Source organism: Nerophis lumbriciformis, linkage group LG21 (genome assembly GCF_033978685.3).
Source record: "Nerophis lumbriciformis linkage group LG21, RoL_Nlum_v2.1, whole genome shotgun sequence".
NCBI classification, from domain to species: domain Eukaryota; kingdom Metazoa; phylum Chordata; class Actinopteri; order Syngnathiformes; family Syngnathidae; genus Nerophis; species Nerophis lumbriciformis.
This window is the reverse complement of record NC_084568.2, coordinates 6437501-6457360: the sequence shown is the minus strand read 5'-3', so window position 1 is coordinate 6457360 and position 19860 is coordinate 6437501. Positions and strand designations below refer to the sequence as shown.

General features: G+C 40.4%; 1 protein-coding gene across 1 annotated transcript in view; it reads right to left on the bottom strand.

Annotated features, from left to right (window-relative positions):
* The window catches only part of tfap2e (transcription factor AP-2 epsilon), a 38480-nt gene that overhangs the window by 12793 nt on the left and 5827 nt on the right, over nucleotides 1-19860 (bottom strand). Inside the window, exons 5-6 of the mRNA XM_061983162.1 lie at nucleotides 12105-12336; nucleotides 1450-1568 (exon numbers count right to left, since the gene is read on the bottom strand). Coding sequence (XP_061839146.1) covers nucleotides 1450-1568; nucleotides 12105-12336 — 351 coding nt within the window. The remainder of the gene's footprint in view (nucleotides 1-1449; nucleotides 1569-12104; nucleotides 12337-19860) is intronic.

Here is a 19860-nt window from a genome sequence, read left to right as displayed (position 1 = left end):
TAAAGCAGATCACAAATGTCCACTCAAGTGGACGTTTGTTTTTGGTCTATTTGTTATGTCCGAGATACAAAACAGATCACACATGTCCACTGCAGTGTACGTTTTTTTTCGGTCTATTTCTTTTTTTTTTCAGAGATATGAAGGTAGAAAATGGATGGATGGGATGGATAAAGCAGATCACAAATGTCCACTGCAGTGGACGTTTGTTTTTGGCCTATTTGTTTTGTAGGAGATACGAAACAGATGACAAATGTCCACTGCAGTGTACGTTTTTGTTGGGGTGTATTTCTTTCGTCAGAGATATAAAGCAGATCACACATGTCCACTGCAGTGGACGCTTGTTTTTGGTCTATTTCTTTTGTCAGAAAAACTAAACAGATCACAAATGTCCACTCCAGTGGACGGTTTTTTTGGTGGAGCTGTATTTATTTCATCAGAGATACAAAACAGATCACCTATGTCCACTGCAGTGTACGTTTTTTTTTCTGGTCTATTTCTTTTTTCAGAGATATAAAGCCGATCACACATGTCCACTGCAGTGGACGTTTGTTTTTGGCCTATTTGTTTTGTAGGAGATACAAAACAGATGACAAATGTCCACTGCAGTGTACGTTTTTGTTGGGGTGTATTTCTTTCGTCAGAGATATAAAGCAGATCACACATGTCCACTGCAGTGGACGTTTATTTTTGGTCTATTTATTGTGTCAGAGATACAAAACATATCACAAATGTCCACTGCAGTGGACGTTTTTTGTTTTTTTCGGGGGGCGAGGGGTTATTTCGTTTGTCAGAGATATAAAGCAGATCACAAATGTCCACTGCAGTGGACGTTTTTTTTCGGGGGAGGGGTATTTCGTTTGTCAGAGATATAAAGCAGATCACAAATGTCCACCGCAGTGGACGTTTGTTTTGGGCCAATTTGTTTTGTAGGAGATACAAAACAGATGACAAATGTCCACTGCAGTGTACGTTTTTTTTTGGGGTGTATTTCTTTCGTCAGAGCTATAAAGCAGATCACACATGTCCACTGCAGTGGACGTTTATTTTTGGTCTATTTCTTGTGTCAGAAATACAAAACATATCACAAATGTCCACTGCAGTGGACGTTTTTTGTTTTGTTTTTCAGAGGGGGGGGTGTTATCTTGTTAGTCAGAGATATGAAGCAGATCAGAAATGTCCACTGCAGTGGACGCTGGTTTTCGGAGTATGCTGTGACGCGTGTGTACATGATTTAAAACATGCTTTAAAGTGTAAGAGTAAGTCAAGTCAGGTCAGGTGACGCACTGTGTGGTCACTTGCACTACTTAAACACTTCATTGCTCTTTGCCGCTCATGCGTGAATATTTCTGTGTCGTTCTGTGACTGTGTGTGTGACCGTGTGTGTGTGTGTGTGTGTGTGTGTGTGTGTGTGTGTGTGTGTGTGTGTGTGTGTGTGTGTGTGTGTCGTACCCTCCACCAGAGACGTTAGCAGAGTGACGTTGGCTGCCTTGCGTCGCCCGGCGGGCAGGTTGAGGCCAATCTTCTCCAGACGCTCTCTCAGACAGCGGCCACCATTCTTGGACTTTGCCCTGAGGGACGGTAGAGACAGAGCAGTTTATAGTGTGTGTGTGTGTGTGTGTGTGTGTGTGTGTGTGTGTGTGTGTGTGTGTGTGTGTGTGTGTGTGTGTGTGTGTGTGTGTGTGTGTGTGTGTGTGTGACAATGAAATCTCCTTATGATCCCTGTCAACACTCCAAAGTGTTTTGTATATTCAATGTTCCTGCCTGACCTTACCTGTTGATATGAATGTTAAAAAAACAAAAACAAGATTTGACTAAAAGATGGATGCAGGAAGTGTGTTTCCACGACCGGGACAACTTTTACTTCCCTTCAGATGCTTTAATGAGCCATTCCATGCGCTTGCTCAATGGCCCCGAGGCGCTCTTTCATTAAACCGTTCCTGTTCTTGTGATTCGGTCCCATGACCCATTTTGGGTCCTTAGGCGCTGACCTCGCCGTTACTTTATTTTAAGTGCTTTTTACTCCATAAAGAGTAAGAAAGACCGCATGAGGGTTGAAAACAATGCTGCGCAATATTTTTGAGTCTGGTTGTCTCTTTTTTTGTATGAAACGTCCATTGTGGTGGACAACTACTTGTACAACTTTTCATGATTCGGTTTTTCAACATTGGATAACATGGAAAAACTTTTTATGCCACACTTTTCATTGATGAATATTAAGTATGAGATCGGTAGGTTGTGAGTTCAAACCCCGGCCGAGTCATACCAAAGACTATAAAAATGGGAGCCATTACCTCCCTGCTTGGCACTCAGCATCAAGGGTCGGAATTGGGGGTTAAATCACCAAAAATGATTCCCGGGCGCGGCCACCGCTGCTGCTCACTGCTCCCCTCACCTCCCAGGGGGGGTGATCAAGGGCGATGGGTCAAATGCAGAGAATAATTTCGCCGCACCTAGAGTGTGTGTGACAATCATTGGTACTTTAACTTAACTTTATTATGCTAAAATCCATCATTTTATACGGAAAAATACTACAGGAGTCCTAATGTCCACTACAGTAGACATTGTAAAATGTGTTGTAGTAGCTTAAACAAATACCCGAACCACCTCAAACTATCCGACAATTTTGCTCAAACAAACATTACATTCCGTCCCTCCTGGCGGCACAACAGGTTTGATTCTTGTCCAACATTTTGCATTAGAAATAAAGATGTAAAAGACTTGTCCTCTACAGAGGACTAACATGCATTGCTAGTTCTCAGGTGGTTTTAAAGAACACGTTTTTGTTAAAAATACATCACGTATTATTATCATAACACGGGGCTATACAACAGACCGGTTCAGTAAAAAAATATGGAATAAAAACTGTTGTAATAAGGGACTTGGGCCAATGTAAACACATTGGAAGATCCTTGCGATGACATTTGAACCCCCTAAAGGCCAGCGTCCACTACAGTGGACACTTGTATTTTCCATAAAAGGGCTATTTTGTTTCTGAAATGTGTAACTCTATGACACAATAAAAGAAAAACAAATGTCCACTGCAAAAGACGCTGGTTCTCAAAATAAGAATAGTGGGGAATTTTGGCCCATAGAAAAAAAATTATTTGTTGTACATGAGTAATAATTGCATCGTGTTATGTTTTTTCCCGGTTTCACAAGCAAAATGCCATTTCTAGGAATATTTCATTTGTTTCGTAGTGCAATAATCCAACGTCTGATTGAGTTCCCCTTTAAAAGGTCATAACTTTATTCAAACGAGCAATACTGAGCCTGTGCTGATTATCCAAAGTAGTGTTCCAATAGTAGGAGGGCTTGAAAAATGGCCCTCCTATGGCTTAAGGACTTTGTGTTTTTCTTAGAGCTCGAGAACATTAAATATGATCTTAGGGGTACACCAAAAAAAATGTTTTTTTTAAAAATGTTTTCATAATTGTTTTTAATTTTTAATTTTATTTTTTTGTGTTTTTTTAAAACAAATTAATTTATTATTATTTTTATTATTATTAGTTATTTTTTATTCTTTATTTGTTTTTTTAATTTTTTTTAATTTTTTATTATTTTTATTATTATTAGTTATTTTTTATTTTTTATTTTTTATTTTTATTTATTTTTTTATTTAACATGCTTTTTTGGGGGGGACAGTGTCTCTTTCTCAGTAGCTGTATTATGATAAATGAATAAATAAATATAAAATAAAATAAAAAAATAAAAATTGAAAAATTGATTCACAAACCAAATCGCGATTCTTATTCAACCCAATTCTAAATCGGTTTGTCATTTTTAAAGATCGATTTTTTTTTTTTTTGTATTTTTTCTTTTTCCTAAGAATTAGTTTTCAAAAAGACCCTTTTAGGCTTTCTCCGTGCTTACCGGCTGTGTGAATACATCAGATGTCAGCCGCCAGAAGGAGGTTTTGTAACCTAATATGTATCAATAAAGTACTGTAACTTTTCTTACTAAATTTATCATTTTTTCTATTTTGGGAGAAGAAAAAAAATGTACCTCATGTAATTATGTTAACTTAAATATTGTCTAATTATGCAAAAGTATATTATCAAACATTCAAACCACTTTGAAATAGAAATAAATACTAATAATAATGATTTCAAAGCAAGCTATCCATTTCTCTAAATGAAAAAAACTGTACTTTTTTTTACTGTAGTAATGTGTTTTGGTATTTACAGTAATACACCAAAAAATCTACAGTTGTTGATTTGCGGTAAAAAAACAACTGGTAGCTCAGGTGCCAAAATTTTACTGTAAAATTGCAGTTTTTGTTATTTACAGTAAAAAAAACAAATGTAAATTTTACAGTAAAATTTACGAAATTTATAGACTTAATTTTCCTGAGGGAACTCTCCTGATGGAATCAATAAAGTATTATCTATCTATCTACAGTAATACACCGAAAAATCTAAAACAAAAAAAAAACTCAGGTGCCAAAATTTATTTGGCGCCTGAGCTGCCAGTTTTTTTTTTATTTGGCATCATTTGTTTTTTTTATTTACAGTAAAAAAAACTAATGTCAATTTTACAGTAAAACTCTGGCAACTGAGCTGCCTTTTTTTCTACCATAAAAACAGCAGTATTGTTTTTCCATTGTTTTTCCATTTCCATATGCACAACATTTTGAGGTAAAATTATTGCAACTTACCCTATTTGTTTTTACATTTTAGTTTAAAAAAAATCTACTAAAAAATGCATAAAAAATTGTGTAATAATAGTATTAACATTTTTGACATTTACTGTGGTTTTTACAGTTTCTCAAATGAAAAAAACAGTACTTTTTTTTTTTACTGTAATAAACTGGTGTTGTTTTGGCGTTTACAAGAATACACCAAATAATCTACAGTTGTTGATTTGCGGTAAAAAAAAAAAAAAAAAACACCAAAAAAAACTGGCAGCTCAGGTGCCAACATTTTTCTTACAGTAAAAAAAAACTATTGTAAATTTTACAGTAAAATTCTGGCAACTGAGTTGCCAGTTTTTCACCAAAATTTTGAGGTGAAATTATTGCAAATTGCCCAATTTTTTTAACATTTTAGTTAAAAAAAAAAAAAAATCTACTAATAAAATGTATTATTTTGAAAAGTTGTTATTATAGTTTCTACTCCAAATAATACATTGCCAGAATCGGTTGGAATCAAAAATCTATTCTTAAAGGAACCGTCACCCCAAGAATCGGAACGGGATCGAATTGTGAGACGCCCAAAGATTCCCACCTCTATCCAATAGGACCCACATTTTTAAAACCCGTGTTCTGAGCACAAAAATGTATGCCATTTTGTCCCTTCCTTCCTTCCTTCATCATACTCTTTTTCTTTTTTTTTTGATGATTTTTTTCCCAGTATGAACTATTCTTTCCCCACTTTTTGTCACGTTTTTGTCAGTGTTCTCCTGTGGTTTGTGTTAGTTCCTGTCCTGTGCTTTTATTTTGGCGGCTTTTCCGCTTTTTGTTGGTGTCTTACCCTGTCTGCTTCACTCCTGTCCCGGAGCATTTCCCCTCACCTGTTTTCTGTTTGCAATCAAGACTATTTAAGTCGATTATTTTTTCATTACCTTTGCTGTCAAGACGGTGATGATGTTATAGTTTCATTGGAGCTGTTTGATGCTAAACCTAGTATGCACTACTTTGAGGACGCCGTCAGCTCCAAATTTCCCACGAGTGCTTTGCTGGGTTTCAGCAGTTTTATTTTTTCTTCATAGTTTGTCGCGTTTTGTTCGTTTATCAATTAAAAACCCCTTTTTACCTCACGCTCCTACCTCCTTCATCTGCATCCTAAAAACCACAACAACCTTAGGAAACACCCTTTGTCAACGTTTGACACTTTTACTAAAATTCTGAGCATTTTTCTTGAACTTTGCACTTTTAATTACTTCAGCCACATTTAATTAGCCAAAGACAATATCATTGGTTAGCAGGATCGTTGCAAGGTTAGCTATTCTTTCCCCACTTTTTGTTGCGTTTTTGTTAGTGTTCTCCGGTGTTTTGTGTTGTTAGTTCCTGTTCTGTGCTTTTATTTTGGCGGATCTTCCGGTTTTGTTGGTGTTTTCCCCTGTCTTCTGTCCCGGAATATTTCCCCTCACCTGTTTTCTGTTTTGCAATCAAGACTATTTAAGTCGACTCTTTTTCTACCTTCGCTATCGGGACATTGATGATATTGTTATCGTTTCATTGGACTACAGAAGAGCTGTTTGATGTTAAACCTAGTATGCACTACTTTGTGGACGCCATCAGCTCCACATTTCCCGTGAGTGCTTTGCTGGGTTTCAGCAGTTTTGTTTGGTTTTATTTTCTTCATAGTTTGTCGCGTTTTGTTCGTTTATCAATTAAAACCCCTTTTTACCTCACGCTCCTACCTCCTTCATCTGCATCATAAAAACCACAACAACCTTACAAAACGCCGTTTGTCAACTTTTGACACTTTTACTAAAATTCTGAGCATTTTTCTTGAACAATTCACTTTTAATTACTTCAGCCATATTTAATTAGCCAAAGACAATATTATTGGTTAGCAGGATCGTTGCAAGGTTAGCTATTCTTTCCCCACTTTTTGTTGCGTTTTTGTTAGTGTTCTCCGGTGTTTTGCGTTAGTTCCTGTCCCGTGCTTTTATTTTGAGCGGATCTTCCGGTTTTGTTGGTGTTTTCCCCTGTCTGCTGTCCCGGAGTATTTCCCCTCACCTGTTTTCTGTTTTGCAATCAAGACTATTTAAGTCGATTCTTTTTCTACCTTCGCTGTCGGGACATTGATGATGTTGTTATCGTTTTATTGGACTACAGAAGAGCTGTTTGATGTTAAACCTAGTATGCACTACTTTGTGGACGCCATCAGCTCCACATTTCCCGTGAGTGCTTTGCTGGGTTTCAGCAGTTTTGTTTGGTTTTATTTTCTTCATAGTTTGTCGCGTTTTGTTCGTTTATCAATTAAAACCCCTTTTTACCTCACGCTCCTACCTCCTTCATCTGCATCCTAAAAACCACAACAACCTTACAAAACGCCGTTTGTCAACTTTTGACACTTTTACTAAAATTCTGAGCATTTTTCTTGAACAATTCACTTTTAATTACTTCAGCCATATTTAATTAGCCAAAGACAATATTATTGGTTAGCAGGATCGTTGCAAGGTTAGCTATTCTTTCCCCACTTTTTGTTGCGTTTTTGTTAGTGTTCTCCGGTGTTTTGCGTTAGTTCCTGTCCCGTGCTTTTATTTTGAGCGGATCTTCCGGTTTTGTTGGTGTTTTCCCCTGTCTGCTGTCCCGGAGTATTTCCCCTCACCTGTTTTCTGTTTTGCAATCAAGACTATTTAAGTCGATTCTTTTTCTACCTTCGCTGTCGGGACATTGATGATGTTGTTATCGTTTTATTGGACTACAGAAGAGCTGTTTGATGTTAAACCTAGTATGCACTACTTTGTGGACGCCGTCAGCTCCACATTTCCCGTGAGTGTTTTGCTGGGTTTCAGCAGTTTTGTTTGGTTTTATTTTCTTCATAGTTTGTCGCGTTTTGTTCGTTTATCAATTAAAACCCCTTTTTACCTCACGTTCCTACCTCCTTCATCTGCATCCTAAAAACCACAACAACCTTAGGAAACGCCGTTTGTCAACGTTTGACACTTTTACTAAAATTCTGAGCATTTTTCTTGAACAATTCACTTTTAATTACTTCAGCCACATTTAATTAGCCAAACACAAAAATCATTGGTTAGCAGGATCGTTGCAAGGTTAGCTATTCTTTCCCCACTGTTTTGTGTTAGTTCCTGTCCCATGCTTTTATTTTGGCGGCTCTTCCGGTTTTGTTGGTGTCTTCTGTCCCGGAGCATTTCCCCTCATCTGTTTTCTGTTTGCAATCAAGACTATTTAAGTCTATTCTTTTTCTACCTTTGCTGTCGGGACGTTGATGATATTGTTATCCTTTCATTGGACTACAGAAGAGCTGTTTGATGTTATACCTAGTATGCACTACTTTGTGGACGCCATCAGCTCCACATTTCCCATGAGTGTTTTGCTGGGTTTCAGCAGTTTTGTTTGGTTTTATTTTCTTCATAGTTTGTCGCATTTTGTTTGTTCATCAATTAAAACCCCTTTTTACCTCATGCTCCTACCTCCTTCCTCTGCATCCTAAAAACCACAACAACCTTAGGAAACACCCTTTGTCAACGTTTGACACTTTTACTAAAATTCTGAGCATTTTTCTTGAATAATTCACTTTTAATTACTTCAGCCACATTTAATTAGCCAAACACAAAAATCATTGGTTAGCAGGATCGTTGCAAGGTTAGCTATTCTTTCCCCACTGTTTTGTGTTAGTTCCTGTCCCGTGCTTTTATTTTGGCGGCTCTACCGGTTTTGTTGGTGTCTTCTGTCCCGGAGCATTTCCCCTCACCTGATTTCTGTTTGCAATCAAGACTATTTAAGTCGATTCTTTTTCTACCTTCGCTGTCGGGACGTTGATGATGTTGTTATCCTTTCATTGGACTACAGAGAAGCTGTTCGATGCTAAACCTAGTACGCACTACTTTGTGGACGCCGTCAGCTCCAAATTTCCCGTGAGTGCTTTGCTGGGTTCCAGCAGTTTTGTTTGGTTTTATTTTCTTCATAGTTTGTCGCGTTTTGTTCGTTTATCAATTAAAACCCCTTTTTACCTCACTCTCCTACCTCCTTCATCTGCATCATAAAAACCACAACAACCTTAGGAAACACCGTTTGTCAACGTTTGACACTTTTACTAAAATTCTGAGCATTTTTCTTGAACAATTCACTTTTAATTACTTCAGCCACATTTAATTAGCCAAACACAAAAATCATTAGTTAGCAGGATCGTTGCAAGGTTAGCTATTCTTTCCCCACTGTTTTGTGTTAGTTCTTGTCCCGTGCTTTTATTTTGGCGGCTCCACCGGTTTTGTTGGTGTCTTCTGTCCCGGAGCATTTCCCCTCACCTGTTTTCTGTTTGCAATCAAGACTATTTAAGTCGATTCTTTTTCTACCTTTGCTGTCGGGACATTGATGATGTTGTTATCCTTTCATTGGACTACAGAGGAGCTGTTTGATGCTAAACCTAGTATGCACTACTTTGTGGACGCCATCAGCTCCAAATTTCCTGTGAGTGCTTTGCTGGGCTTCAGCAGTTTTGTTTGGTTTTATTTTCTTCACAGTCCGTCACGTTTTGTTCGTTTATCAATTAATACCCCTTTTTACCTCACGCTCCTACCTCGTTCATCTGCATCCGAAAAACCGCAACAACCTTAGGAAACACCCTTTGTCAACGTCTGACACTTTTACTCAAATTCTGAGCATTTTTCTTGAACAATTCACTTTTAATTACTTCAGCCATATTTAATTAGCCAAACACAAAAATCATTGGTTAGCAGGATCGTTGCAAGGTTAGCTATTCTTTCCCCACTGTTTTGTGTTAGTTCCTGTCCCATGCTTTTATTTTGGCGGCTCCACCGGTTTTGTTGGTGTCTTCTGTCCCGGAGCATTTCCCCTCACCTGTTTTCTGTTTGCAATCAAGACTATTTAAGTCGATTCTTTTTCTACCTTCGCTGTCGGGACATTGATGATGTTGTTATCATTTCATTGGACTACAGAAGAGCTGTTTGATGTTAAACCTAGTATGCACTACTTTGTGGACGCCATCAGCTCCACATTTCCTGTGAGTGTTTTGCTGGGTTTCAGCAGTTTTGTTTGGTTTTATTTTCTTCATAGTCCGTCCGGGCAGAGCCTTTCTCGTTGCTTTCGCGTTTTGTTCGTTTACCGACAAATACTACTGTTATAAATACCACCTCGTTCATCTGCATCCTAAAAGTCACAACAACAACCATGAATTGATTAACGTGGACCCCGACTTAAACAAGTTGAAAAACTTATTGGGGTGTTACCATTTAGTGGTCAATTGTACGGAATATGTACTGTACTGTGCAATCTACTAATAAAAGTTTCAATCAAAATCAATCAAAAAACCTCCAGCGTCTCCTGTCAACGCTTAACAATTTTACTAAAATTCTGAGCATTTTTCTTGAAATCACTTTTAATTACTTCAGCCATATTTAATTAGCCAAACGCAAAAAAATCATTTGTTAGCAGGATCGCGCAGAAAAAAAATAAAATACAGATTTTTCAAGGAACTTCGTTGCAAGGTTAGCCACCTTTCGACGTTACAGTCTGCTGGCACCGGCGGCACACCCAGATCCGGTAGTTGTTGAAAACCCTAACCGTGTGTAGCCCACTTTGTAACTAATGTCATCTACAGGGCTGACGTGGAACAGCATGACCATATATGGGAGACAAACATTTTTGCAGCTGTTGTTCAGAGCAGTGTTTTTCAACCTTTTTTTGAGCCAAGGCACATTTTTTTCATTGAAAAAATGCGGAAGCACACCACCAGCAGAAATCACTAAAAAATGAAACTCTGCAGCCGATATTGACAATAAAAAGTCATTGTCACAATTGTTGGATATGACTTTAAAGCATAACCAAGCATGCATCAATATAGCTCTTGTCTCAAAGTAGGTGTACTGTCACCACCTGTCACATCACACCCTGACTTACTTAGTTTTTTGCTGTTTTCCTGTGTGTAGTGTTTTACTTCTTGTCTTGCGCTCCTATTTTGGTGGCTTTTTCTCCTTTTTTTGGTATTTTCCTGTAGCAGTTTCATGTCTTCCTTTGACCGCTATTCCCCACACCTGCTTTGTTTTAGCAATCAAGAATATTTCAGTTGTTTTTATCCTTTTTTGTGGGGACTTTGTTGATTGTCATGTCTCGAATGGCCTTGACGCTGCAACAACAGGAGCAGGCTGTTCTGGTAACACCCCATGAGGACTCCTCAACGATGGACGCTTTTGACCTCCCTCCCTCCCTCCTCAACGACACCCGGAGTCAAACTTTTGCTTGCATGCAGAACGGCCCCAGGCCTATGGACACTACATCAACACACCCAAGACAATGGGCATATACACACCCAACTCCCCTCCCCCATCCCACACCTTCCCCACCGCTTGATTCCCCTTCGGGGTGATGGACGGCTGGCAGCGCTTCATAGTACCAGTCGACCTCCAGGGCCCCAACCCCCCCGACCCTCTGTTGCGAGTTGTCGGGATTAAATGTAACATGTTTATGTGCGCATGGCATGGAGATTTTTCCCCACTCCAGACTAGACACCCTTAGGAGCCCAGTCTAGATTGTATTTTTTTACACATCTTCTTCCCTAGCGTTTTAGCTGTTTCCCACTTTTTACGGGGCGCCTCGTGGCGATCCATCAGCATTCCTGTTCTGTACTGTTTTATCCTATCCTATCCTATCCTGTGCTCGGGTGTACTTTGTGGACGCCGTGTTTGCTCCACAGTAAGTCTTTGCTGTCGTCCAGCATTCTGTTTTTGTTTACTTTGTAGCCAGTTCAGTTTTAGTTTCGTTCTGCATAGCCTTCCCTAAGCTTCAATGCCTTTTCTTAGGGACACTCACCTTTTGTTTATTTTTGGTTTAAGCATTAGACACCTTTTTACCTGCACGCTGCCTCCCGCTGTTTCCGACATCTACAAAGCAATTAGCTACCTGCTGCCACCTACTGATATGGAAGAGTATAACGTGGTAAGTCTGCCGATCTCCAGACAGTAAAGACACTCAAAAACGGCACATTATTTGCGAATTATAATTACTAGTTTGCAAAATATATTTTTAACCCAAATAGGTGAAATTACCTAATCTCCCACGGCACACCAGACTGTGTCTCACGACACACTAGTGTGCCGCGGCACAGTGGTTGAAAAACACTGGTTTAGAGGAACTTGGACCATTGTAAACACATTGCATTGACATTTTAACCTTGCTAGCAAACATAGAACACTGTGGTCCAAACTTGTGACTTACATAACTGGGGCGTTCCTCAAGGCACCACTTTAAGTCCTCTCCTTTTTGGCAGTTATTTTCATAGTATGATTTATGTAACTAAGGTGTTGCTGTAGCTCGTTTACTTCAGATGCAGTCATTCTGTTCAACTCGGTGTTCCTCAAGGTTCCGTTTTAGGTCCGCTTATTTTCGCCCGTTCAACTTATATGCCCTTCTTCACATTTGCCTGGCGTTTTCAGGGTTAAAGGCGCCGCCGACTCACCTGCGAAGGACTCCGCCCAGCAGAGAGGCGTTGAGGCACTCGGGCGGGGCGAGCCGCCGCTGCACCTCGCCGACCGTCACCTTGTACTTGGAGGTGGAGCTGAGCAGCGAGAGGCGGCCCGGCACCGAACAGAAGACCTCGGCCGGGTTGGACACGGAGCCCAGGCCCAGGCCGTCCTTGCAGAGGGACAAGGCGGACAGCGCCGAGCCGTTCAGCTTGGATGGGATAGGAACTGGAAAAAGCGAAAGAAGAAAGGAAAATTACAAAGGTATTTATGGAGATGTTTATCATATTTATCTCAGTCCTGTTACCCTAACACAGCGGTGTCAAACTCAAATCTATTCTCAAGTGGGCCCAAATGGTAAAATCATGGCATGATAACTTCAAAATAAAGACAACTTCAGGTTGTTTTCTTTGTTTTACTTTGGCCAAAAATAAGCACATTCTGAAAACGTACAAATAACAAATAATCCTCTGGACAAAACACTTCAAATTTGTTGAAATTTGTTGAATTTGTCTACTCAGCTGTCATGTCTGTGTAATCATGTTTTGTTTTAGTCATGTTTTGTTTAGTTTAGTTATTGGACTCTTTAGTTTCTGGCTTTTCACTCCCTTGTCTTGTTTCCATAGTTACCCATTGGTTTCACCTGTTCCACGTTTGGACTCATTGTGCACTCTTGTTTGTCACCATAGCAACGTAGTCACGTCACGCACCTGTTTTCACTAATCATGTCTGTAGTATTTAAGTTCATTGTTTTCAGTTTTTCTTTCTGGCGACATCCGGATTCATACCCCTGCCACACTCTGTTTACCTCTGCGTACTTCATGCCCTGTCCAAGTAAGTTTTTTTATTTTTATTCATGCCACAGTTAGCGACTTTTGTTCATGTCCTTAGTTTTTTGCCCACGTGCAAGTATTGGTTTCATTTGTCAAGTTTGTACTTCCGCCTTGTGCGCGCCTTTAGTTTGTTCTTTTTGTTATAGTAAAATTAAATATGTCTTCACCTTCACGCCATGTCTGGTCCAAATGTTCATTTGTACCACGGGAGAACAAACCACGCCATAGTCCAAGTCTTGACACTCAGCGGCCTTGTGGTTAGAGTGTCCGCCCTGAGATGGGTAGGTTGTGAGTTCAAACCCCGGCCAAGTCATACCAAAGACTATACAAATAAGACCCATTACCTCCCTGCTTGGCACTCAGCATCAAGGGTTGGAATTGGGGGTTAAATCACCAAAAATTATTCCCGGGCGCGGCCACCGCTGCTGCCCACTGCTCCCCTCACCTCCCAGGTGGTGATCAAGGGTGATGGGTCAAATGCAGAGGACACATTTCACCACACCTAGTGTGTGTGTGACAATCATTGGTACTTTAACTTGAACTTTAAAATTCTGAGGAAATTGGTGCCGTTTCAAAACCACAATGGGCTTAGACTTGGTCTCAGTGTATCTACAAAGCCAGGATTAAACTTTTAAGTCACAGTCTTTCTGGGATTGAACAAAAAACACAACATGTAGACTCTTCTTGGTATCAAATACCTCCTTTGTCATGTCCACGTATCAATCCGGAGCTAACTCAACAAACCGTAAGAAACGCAGGTAAAAACTATTCAAAAGTAGAGATGTCCGATAATATCGGACTGCCGATATTATCGGACGATAAATGCTTTAAAATGTGATATCGGAAATGATCGGTATCGGTTTCAAAAAGTAAAATGTATGACTTTTTAAAACGCCGCTGTACGAAGTACATACCCAGTCATACTTGCCAACCCTACCGATTTTCCCGGGAGACTCCCGAAGTTGCCCCATCCGAAAAAATCTCCCGGGGCAACCATTCTCCCGAATTTCTCCCGATTTCCACCCAGACAACAACATTGGGGGCGTGCCTTCAAGGCACTTTTGCGTTCCGGCCCAATCACATAATATCTACGGCTTTTCACACACATAAGTGAATGCAATTCATACTTGGTCAACAGCCATACAGGTCACACTGAGGGTGGCCGTACAAACAACTTTAACACCGTTACAAATATGCGCCACACTGTGAACCCACACCAAACAAGAATGACAAACACATTTCAACATAAACACAACAGAACAAATACCCAGAACCCCTTGCAGCACTAACTCTTCCGGGACGCTACAATATACACCCCCCCGCTACCTCCCACCTCAACCCCCCCGCCCACCTCAACCTCCTCATGCTCTCTCAGGGATAGCATGTCCCAAATTCCAAGCTGCTGTTTTGAGGCATGTTAAAAAAAAAGAATGCACTTTGTGACTTCAATAATAAATATGGCAGTGCCATGTTGGCATTTTTTTTTTCCATAACTTGAGTTGATTTATTTTGGAAAACCTTGTTACATTGTTTAATGCATCCAGCGGGGCATCACAACAAAATTAGGCATAATAATGTGTTCATTCCACGACTGTATATATCGGTATCGGTTGATATCGGAATCGGTAATTAAGAGTTGGACAATATCGGATATCGTCAAAAAAGCCATTATCGGACATCTCTATTCAAAAGGGTTAAGTTCACTTTTCTGGTGTTTGACGGAGACATTTTGGGGCAACGATTTAAGTGAATTGTGAAATTAATTATATTTATATAGCGTTTTTCTCTAGTGACTCAAAGTGCTTTTACATAGTGACACCCAATATCTTAGTTACATTTAAACCAGTGTGGGTGGCACTGGGAGCAGGTGGGTAAAGTGTCTTGCCCAAGGACACAACGGCAGTGACTAGGATGGCGGGAGCGGGGATCGAACCTGGAACCCTCAGGTTGCTGGCACGGCCACTCTACCAACCGAGCTATACCACCCAAACGACGATGTGTTCGAAGCAGAAGACATAAAACGACAGGGTCGAGGAGGAGGAGCCACAGTCCCCCTTTTACTGTGTACCTCTTGCTTGGCTCCAGTATAAACCGTTTGCTTGCCTAACAGAATTGCTATTGCGACATCCAGTGGACACATTTAGAACAGCAGTCTTTTTCCTTCCCCCCTCCCAAAAAAAAGCAGCTAGTATATTTACAAGGCAAGGCAATATCGATCTTAGAGCGCAACAAATCTTTTCTCAGCGTCAACATTAGCGCCGATGCTAGCACTAGCATAACATGAGAGGTGTCCAGGCTGGTCCGCCACCAGTCAGGATGGGTAGCTTTAACATTTTACCTGGTACAATACCAACTGTTGATACATTTGTGTGTGCTCATGTTAACTGTTAGTTAGTTACAAGTATGCATTTATTTCAGTTTGTCCTAGGTGTGTTGCCGTAGTCAGAAAGTAGTCTTTGCCATTAAGTTGAATGTGCTACTCTTGTCGTTTGTTGAGCCCTACAAAGTATTTACAGTAAGTATCGTGTTTCCAGCTGTCTGATTGTAACGTGCGGCTTTGTAACATCGGTAATGCTAATCAGTAGCATGTCTATGGCAAATCCAATGTAAATTAGCATTGAGCTAACGCATTTGGAAAAAGCTGTGCCTGACTTTCGAGGGCTTGCTTTTCTTGCCATGGAAAAGCGAAAATATACATAAATATAACACAATATATAACAGTACTTAGAAGTGGTGCGCTATGAATACGCTTGTTTGCCCGCCAAGTGCTTGAGCCGGTCTGTAACCGAAAATGAGTGCACTGTACTTTAAAAAAAAAAAAATGCCGTTAAAAATCATATTCATTTTAAGTTGTTTCTTGCTACCTATCCTTGTTTTGTTATATTCTGTCTTGGTCATGCTGTATCATTTTAGGTCAGTTTTATCTTCTTGTGGAGTTTGCATGTTCTTGCCACACTTGTGTGGGTTTCCTCCACGGGGTTTTGCTTCCTCCCATGTCCCAAAAAACATGTGGTGGCTCCTTGAAATTTGTCCAAAGGTTTGAGTGTTTATGCCGGTTGGTTTATATGTGCTTTCGGGATTGACCAGGGTGACGAAAGTGAGCTGGGATAGGCTCCAGCTTCTCACCCGTGACCATTCAGAATAAGGACAAGCCGGATAGAAAACTGAGATGTTATTGGTAGTGACCAAAGTCTGTCGGTACTACCCAGTACTCATTCACGTAAAATCATCCATCCATCCATTTTCTACCGTTTGTCCCTTTTTTTGGGAGGTCGCAGGGGGTGCTGGAGTCTATCTCAGCTGCATTCGGGCGGAGGGCGGGGTACACCCTGGACAAGTCGCCACCTCATCGCAGTCAATCGGTGTTAATTTTGATACCTTTTGTTGCATGTTGCAGCACCGGCTCAAGCACTTGGCCGGGAAACAAGCAGTTGAACAGTACAACCAAGTGCAACAGTATGGCTCCACTTTTCAAAATGCGCGAGCTCAATGCTAATTTACATGTGATTTGTCATGGACATGCTAAAGATTAGCATTATGATGTCGATTTCAACACCTCCAAATTTGGTATCGAGAACTACAATTTAGATGCACGTTACAATCAAACAGCTGGTGTGTAAAAGATACAATATTTACAGTATAAACACTTTGTTGGACTCAACAAAAGACAAGAGTGGCATTCAACTTAATGGCAAAGACTACTCCCTGACTACGGCAACTCACGTAGCACAAACTGAAATGAATGCGTACTAGCTGTTGATATTATTAAACAAATCAACATTTTTTATGAACACACACAAAAGTACCAAAAATTGGTATGGTATCAGTTCCAATGTGAAAGCGACCCATCCCGACTGAAAGAGGACCAGCCTGGACACCAGCATTAGCTGTTTTACATGGCGTTTTCAACACCTCCAAATTAGTTTACAATCAAACAGCTGGTGTGTAATAACAAGTACAGTACTCACTTATAGGGCTCAAGAAAAGAAAATACGGGCATACTCAACTTAATGGCAAAGACTACTTCCTAGTAGTGCATTCACTACTGCCATCTAATGTATTGGAACTGCAACTGCATGCAAACTCTATTACAAAACCCAAAATCAGGGAAGTTGGCAATTTGTGTAATTCGTAAATAAAAACAGAATACAATAATTTGCAAATCCTTTTCAACTTATATTCATTTGAATAGACTGCAAAGACAAGATATTTAATGTTCACACTGAGAAACTTTTTTTTTTTTTTTTGCAAATAATCATTAACTTAGAATTTAATGGCGGCAACACATTGCAAAAAAAGTTGGCACAGGGGCATTTTTACCACTGTGTTACATGGCCTTTCCTTTTAACAACACTCAGTAGACGTTTGGGAACTGAGGAGACACATTTTGGAAGCTTTTCAGGTGGAATTCTTTCCCATTCTTGCTTGATGTACAGCTTAAGTTGTTCAACAGTCCGGGGGTCTCCGTTGTGGTATTTTAGGCTTCATATTGCGCTACACATTTTCAATGGGAGACAGGTCTGGACTACAGGCAGGCCAGTCTAGTACCCGCACTCTTTTACTATGTAGCCACGCAGTTGTAACACGTGGCTTGGCATCGTCTTGCTGAAATAAGCAGGGGCGTCCATGATAACGTTGCTTGGATGGCAACATATGTTGCTCCAAAAACTGTATGTACCTTTCAGCATTAATGGTGCCTTCACAGATGTGTAAGTTATCCATGTCTTGGGCACTAATTCACCCACATACCATCACAGATGCTGGCTTTTGAACTTTGCGCCTATAACAAGCCTCATTGTTCCGGAGAACACGACGTCCACCGTTTCCAAAATGAATTAGAAATGGGGACTCGTCAGACCTCAGAACACTTTTCCATTTTGCATCGGTCCATCTTAGATTAACTCGGGCCCAGCGAAGCCGGCGGCGTTTCTGGGTGTTGTTGATAAATGGCTTTGGCTCTGCGTAGTAGAGTTTTAACTTGCACTTACAGATGTAGCGACGAACTGTAGTTACTGACAGTGTTTTTCTGAAGTGTTCCTGAGCCCATGTGGCGATATCCTTTACACACTGATGTCGGTTTTTGATGCGGTACCGCCTGAGGGATCGAAGGTCACGGGCATTCAATGTTACATGCAGGGATTTTTCCAGATTCTCTAAACCTTTTGATAATATTACGGGCCGTAGATGGTGAAATCCCTAAATTCCTTGCAATAGCTGGTTGAGAAATGTTGTTCTTAAACTGTTCAACAATTTGCTCACGCATTTGTTGACAAAAGTGGTGACCCTCGCCCCATCCTTGTTTGTGAATGACTGAGCATTTCATGGAAGCTGCTTTTATACCCAATCATGGCACCCACCTGTTCCCAATTAGCCTTGTCCACCTGTGGGATGTTCCAAATAAGTGTTTGATGAGCATTCCTTAACTTTCTCAGTCTTATTTGCCACTTGTGCCAGCTTATTTGAAACATGTTACAGGCATCAAATTCCAAATGAGCTAATATTTGCAAAAAATAACAAGGTTTTCCAGTTTGAATGTTAAGTATCTTGTCTTTGCAGTCTATTCAATTGAATATAAGTTGAAAAGGATTTGCAAATCATTGTATTCTGTTTTTATTTACCGTTTACACAACGTGACAACTTCACTGGTTTTGGGGTTTTGCACATAATATTTGCAAATGAAACTCGGAAGTGTAGGAAAACAAGACAACAACTGGACAGCAGAGGTACCGTATTTTCCGCACTATTAGCCGCACCTAAAAACCACAAATTTACTCAAAAGCTGACAGTGCGGCTTTTAACCCGGTGCGCTTTATATATGGATTAATATTAAGATTCATTTTCATAAAGTTTAGGTCTCGCAACTACGGTAAACAGCCGCCATCTTTTTTCCCCGTAGAAGAGGAAGTGCTTCTTCTTCTACGCAAGCAACCGCCAAGGTAAGCACCCGCCCCCATAGAAGAGGAAGCGCTTCTTCTTCTACTGTAAGCAACCACCCGCCCGCGTAGAAGAAGAAGAAGAAGCGCGCGGATATTACGTTTTATTTCCTTTGTGTGTTTACATCTGTAAAGACCACAAAATGGCTCCTACTAAGCGACAGGTTTCCGGTTCATGAAAAGACGCAATCTCTCCATCCGCACACGGACTACTATTTCACAGCAACTGCCTAAAGACTTTCAAGAAAAGCTGGCTACTTTCCGTGCATATTGTAAAAACAAGATAGCTGAAAAAAAAGATCCGGCCAGAGAACATTATCAACATGGACGAGGTTCCACTGACTTTTGATATTCCTGTGAACCGCACTGTGGATACAACGGGAGCACGTACGGTGAATATTCGCACCACAGGGAATGAGAAGTCATCCTTCACTGTGGTTCTAGCTTGCCATGCTAATGGCCAGAAACTTCCACCCATGGCGATATTCAAAAGGAAGACCTTGCCAAAAGAGACCTTTCCAGCCGGCGTCATCATAAAAGCTAACTCGAAGGGATGGATGAAGAAAAGATGAGCGAGTGGTTAAGGTAAGTTTAAGTTTACGCGAAGAGGCCGGGTGGCTTTTTTCACGCAGCTCCGTCCATGTTGATATACGACTCCATGCGCGCCCACATCACGCTGGTTTTTAATATATTATTAAAGTTTGACTGACCTATCTGACTGTTTTTTTGACATTCCTTTAGCGCAGTTAGATGCGGCTTACAACACGGGGCGGCTTATAGGTGGACAAAGTTTTGAAATATGCCGTTCATTGAAGGCGCGGCTTATAACCCAGGGCGCCTTATGGTGCGGAAAATACGGTAAGTGTTAATGATAAAGAATGCTTTTTTAATTTGGATTCCAATTATCATTGGTACACGCACAAAAGTATCCAAAGTTGCTACCGTTAAGTATCGGCATTGATTTACAGGTAGTGGGAATCGGTACT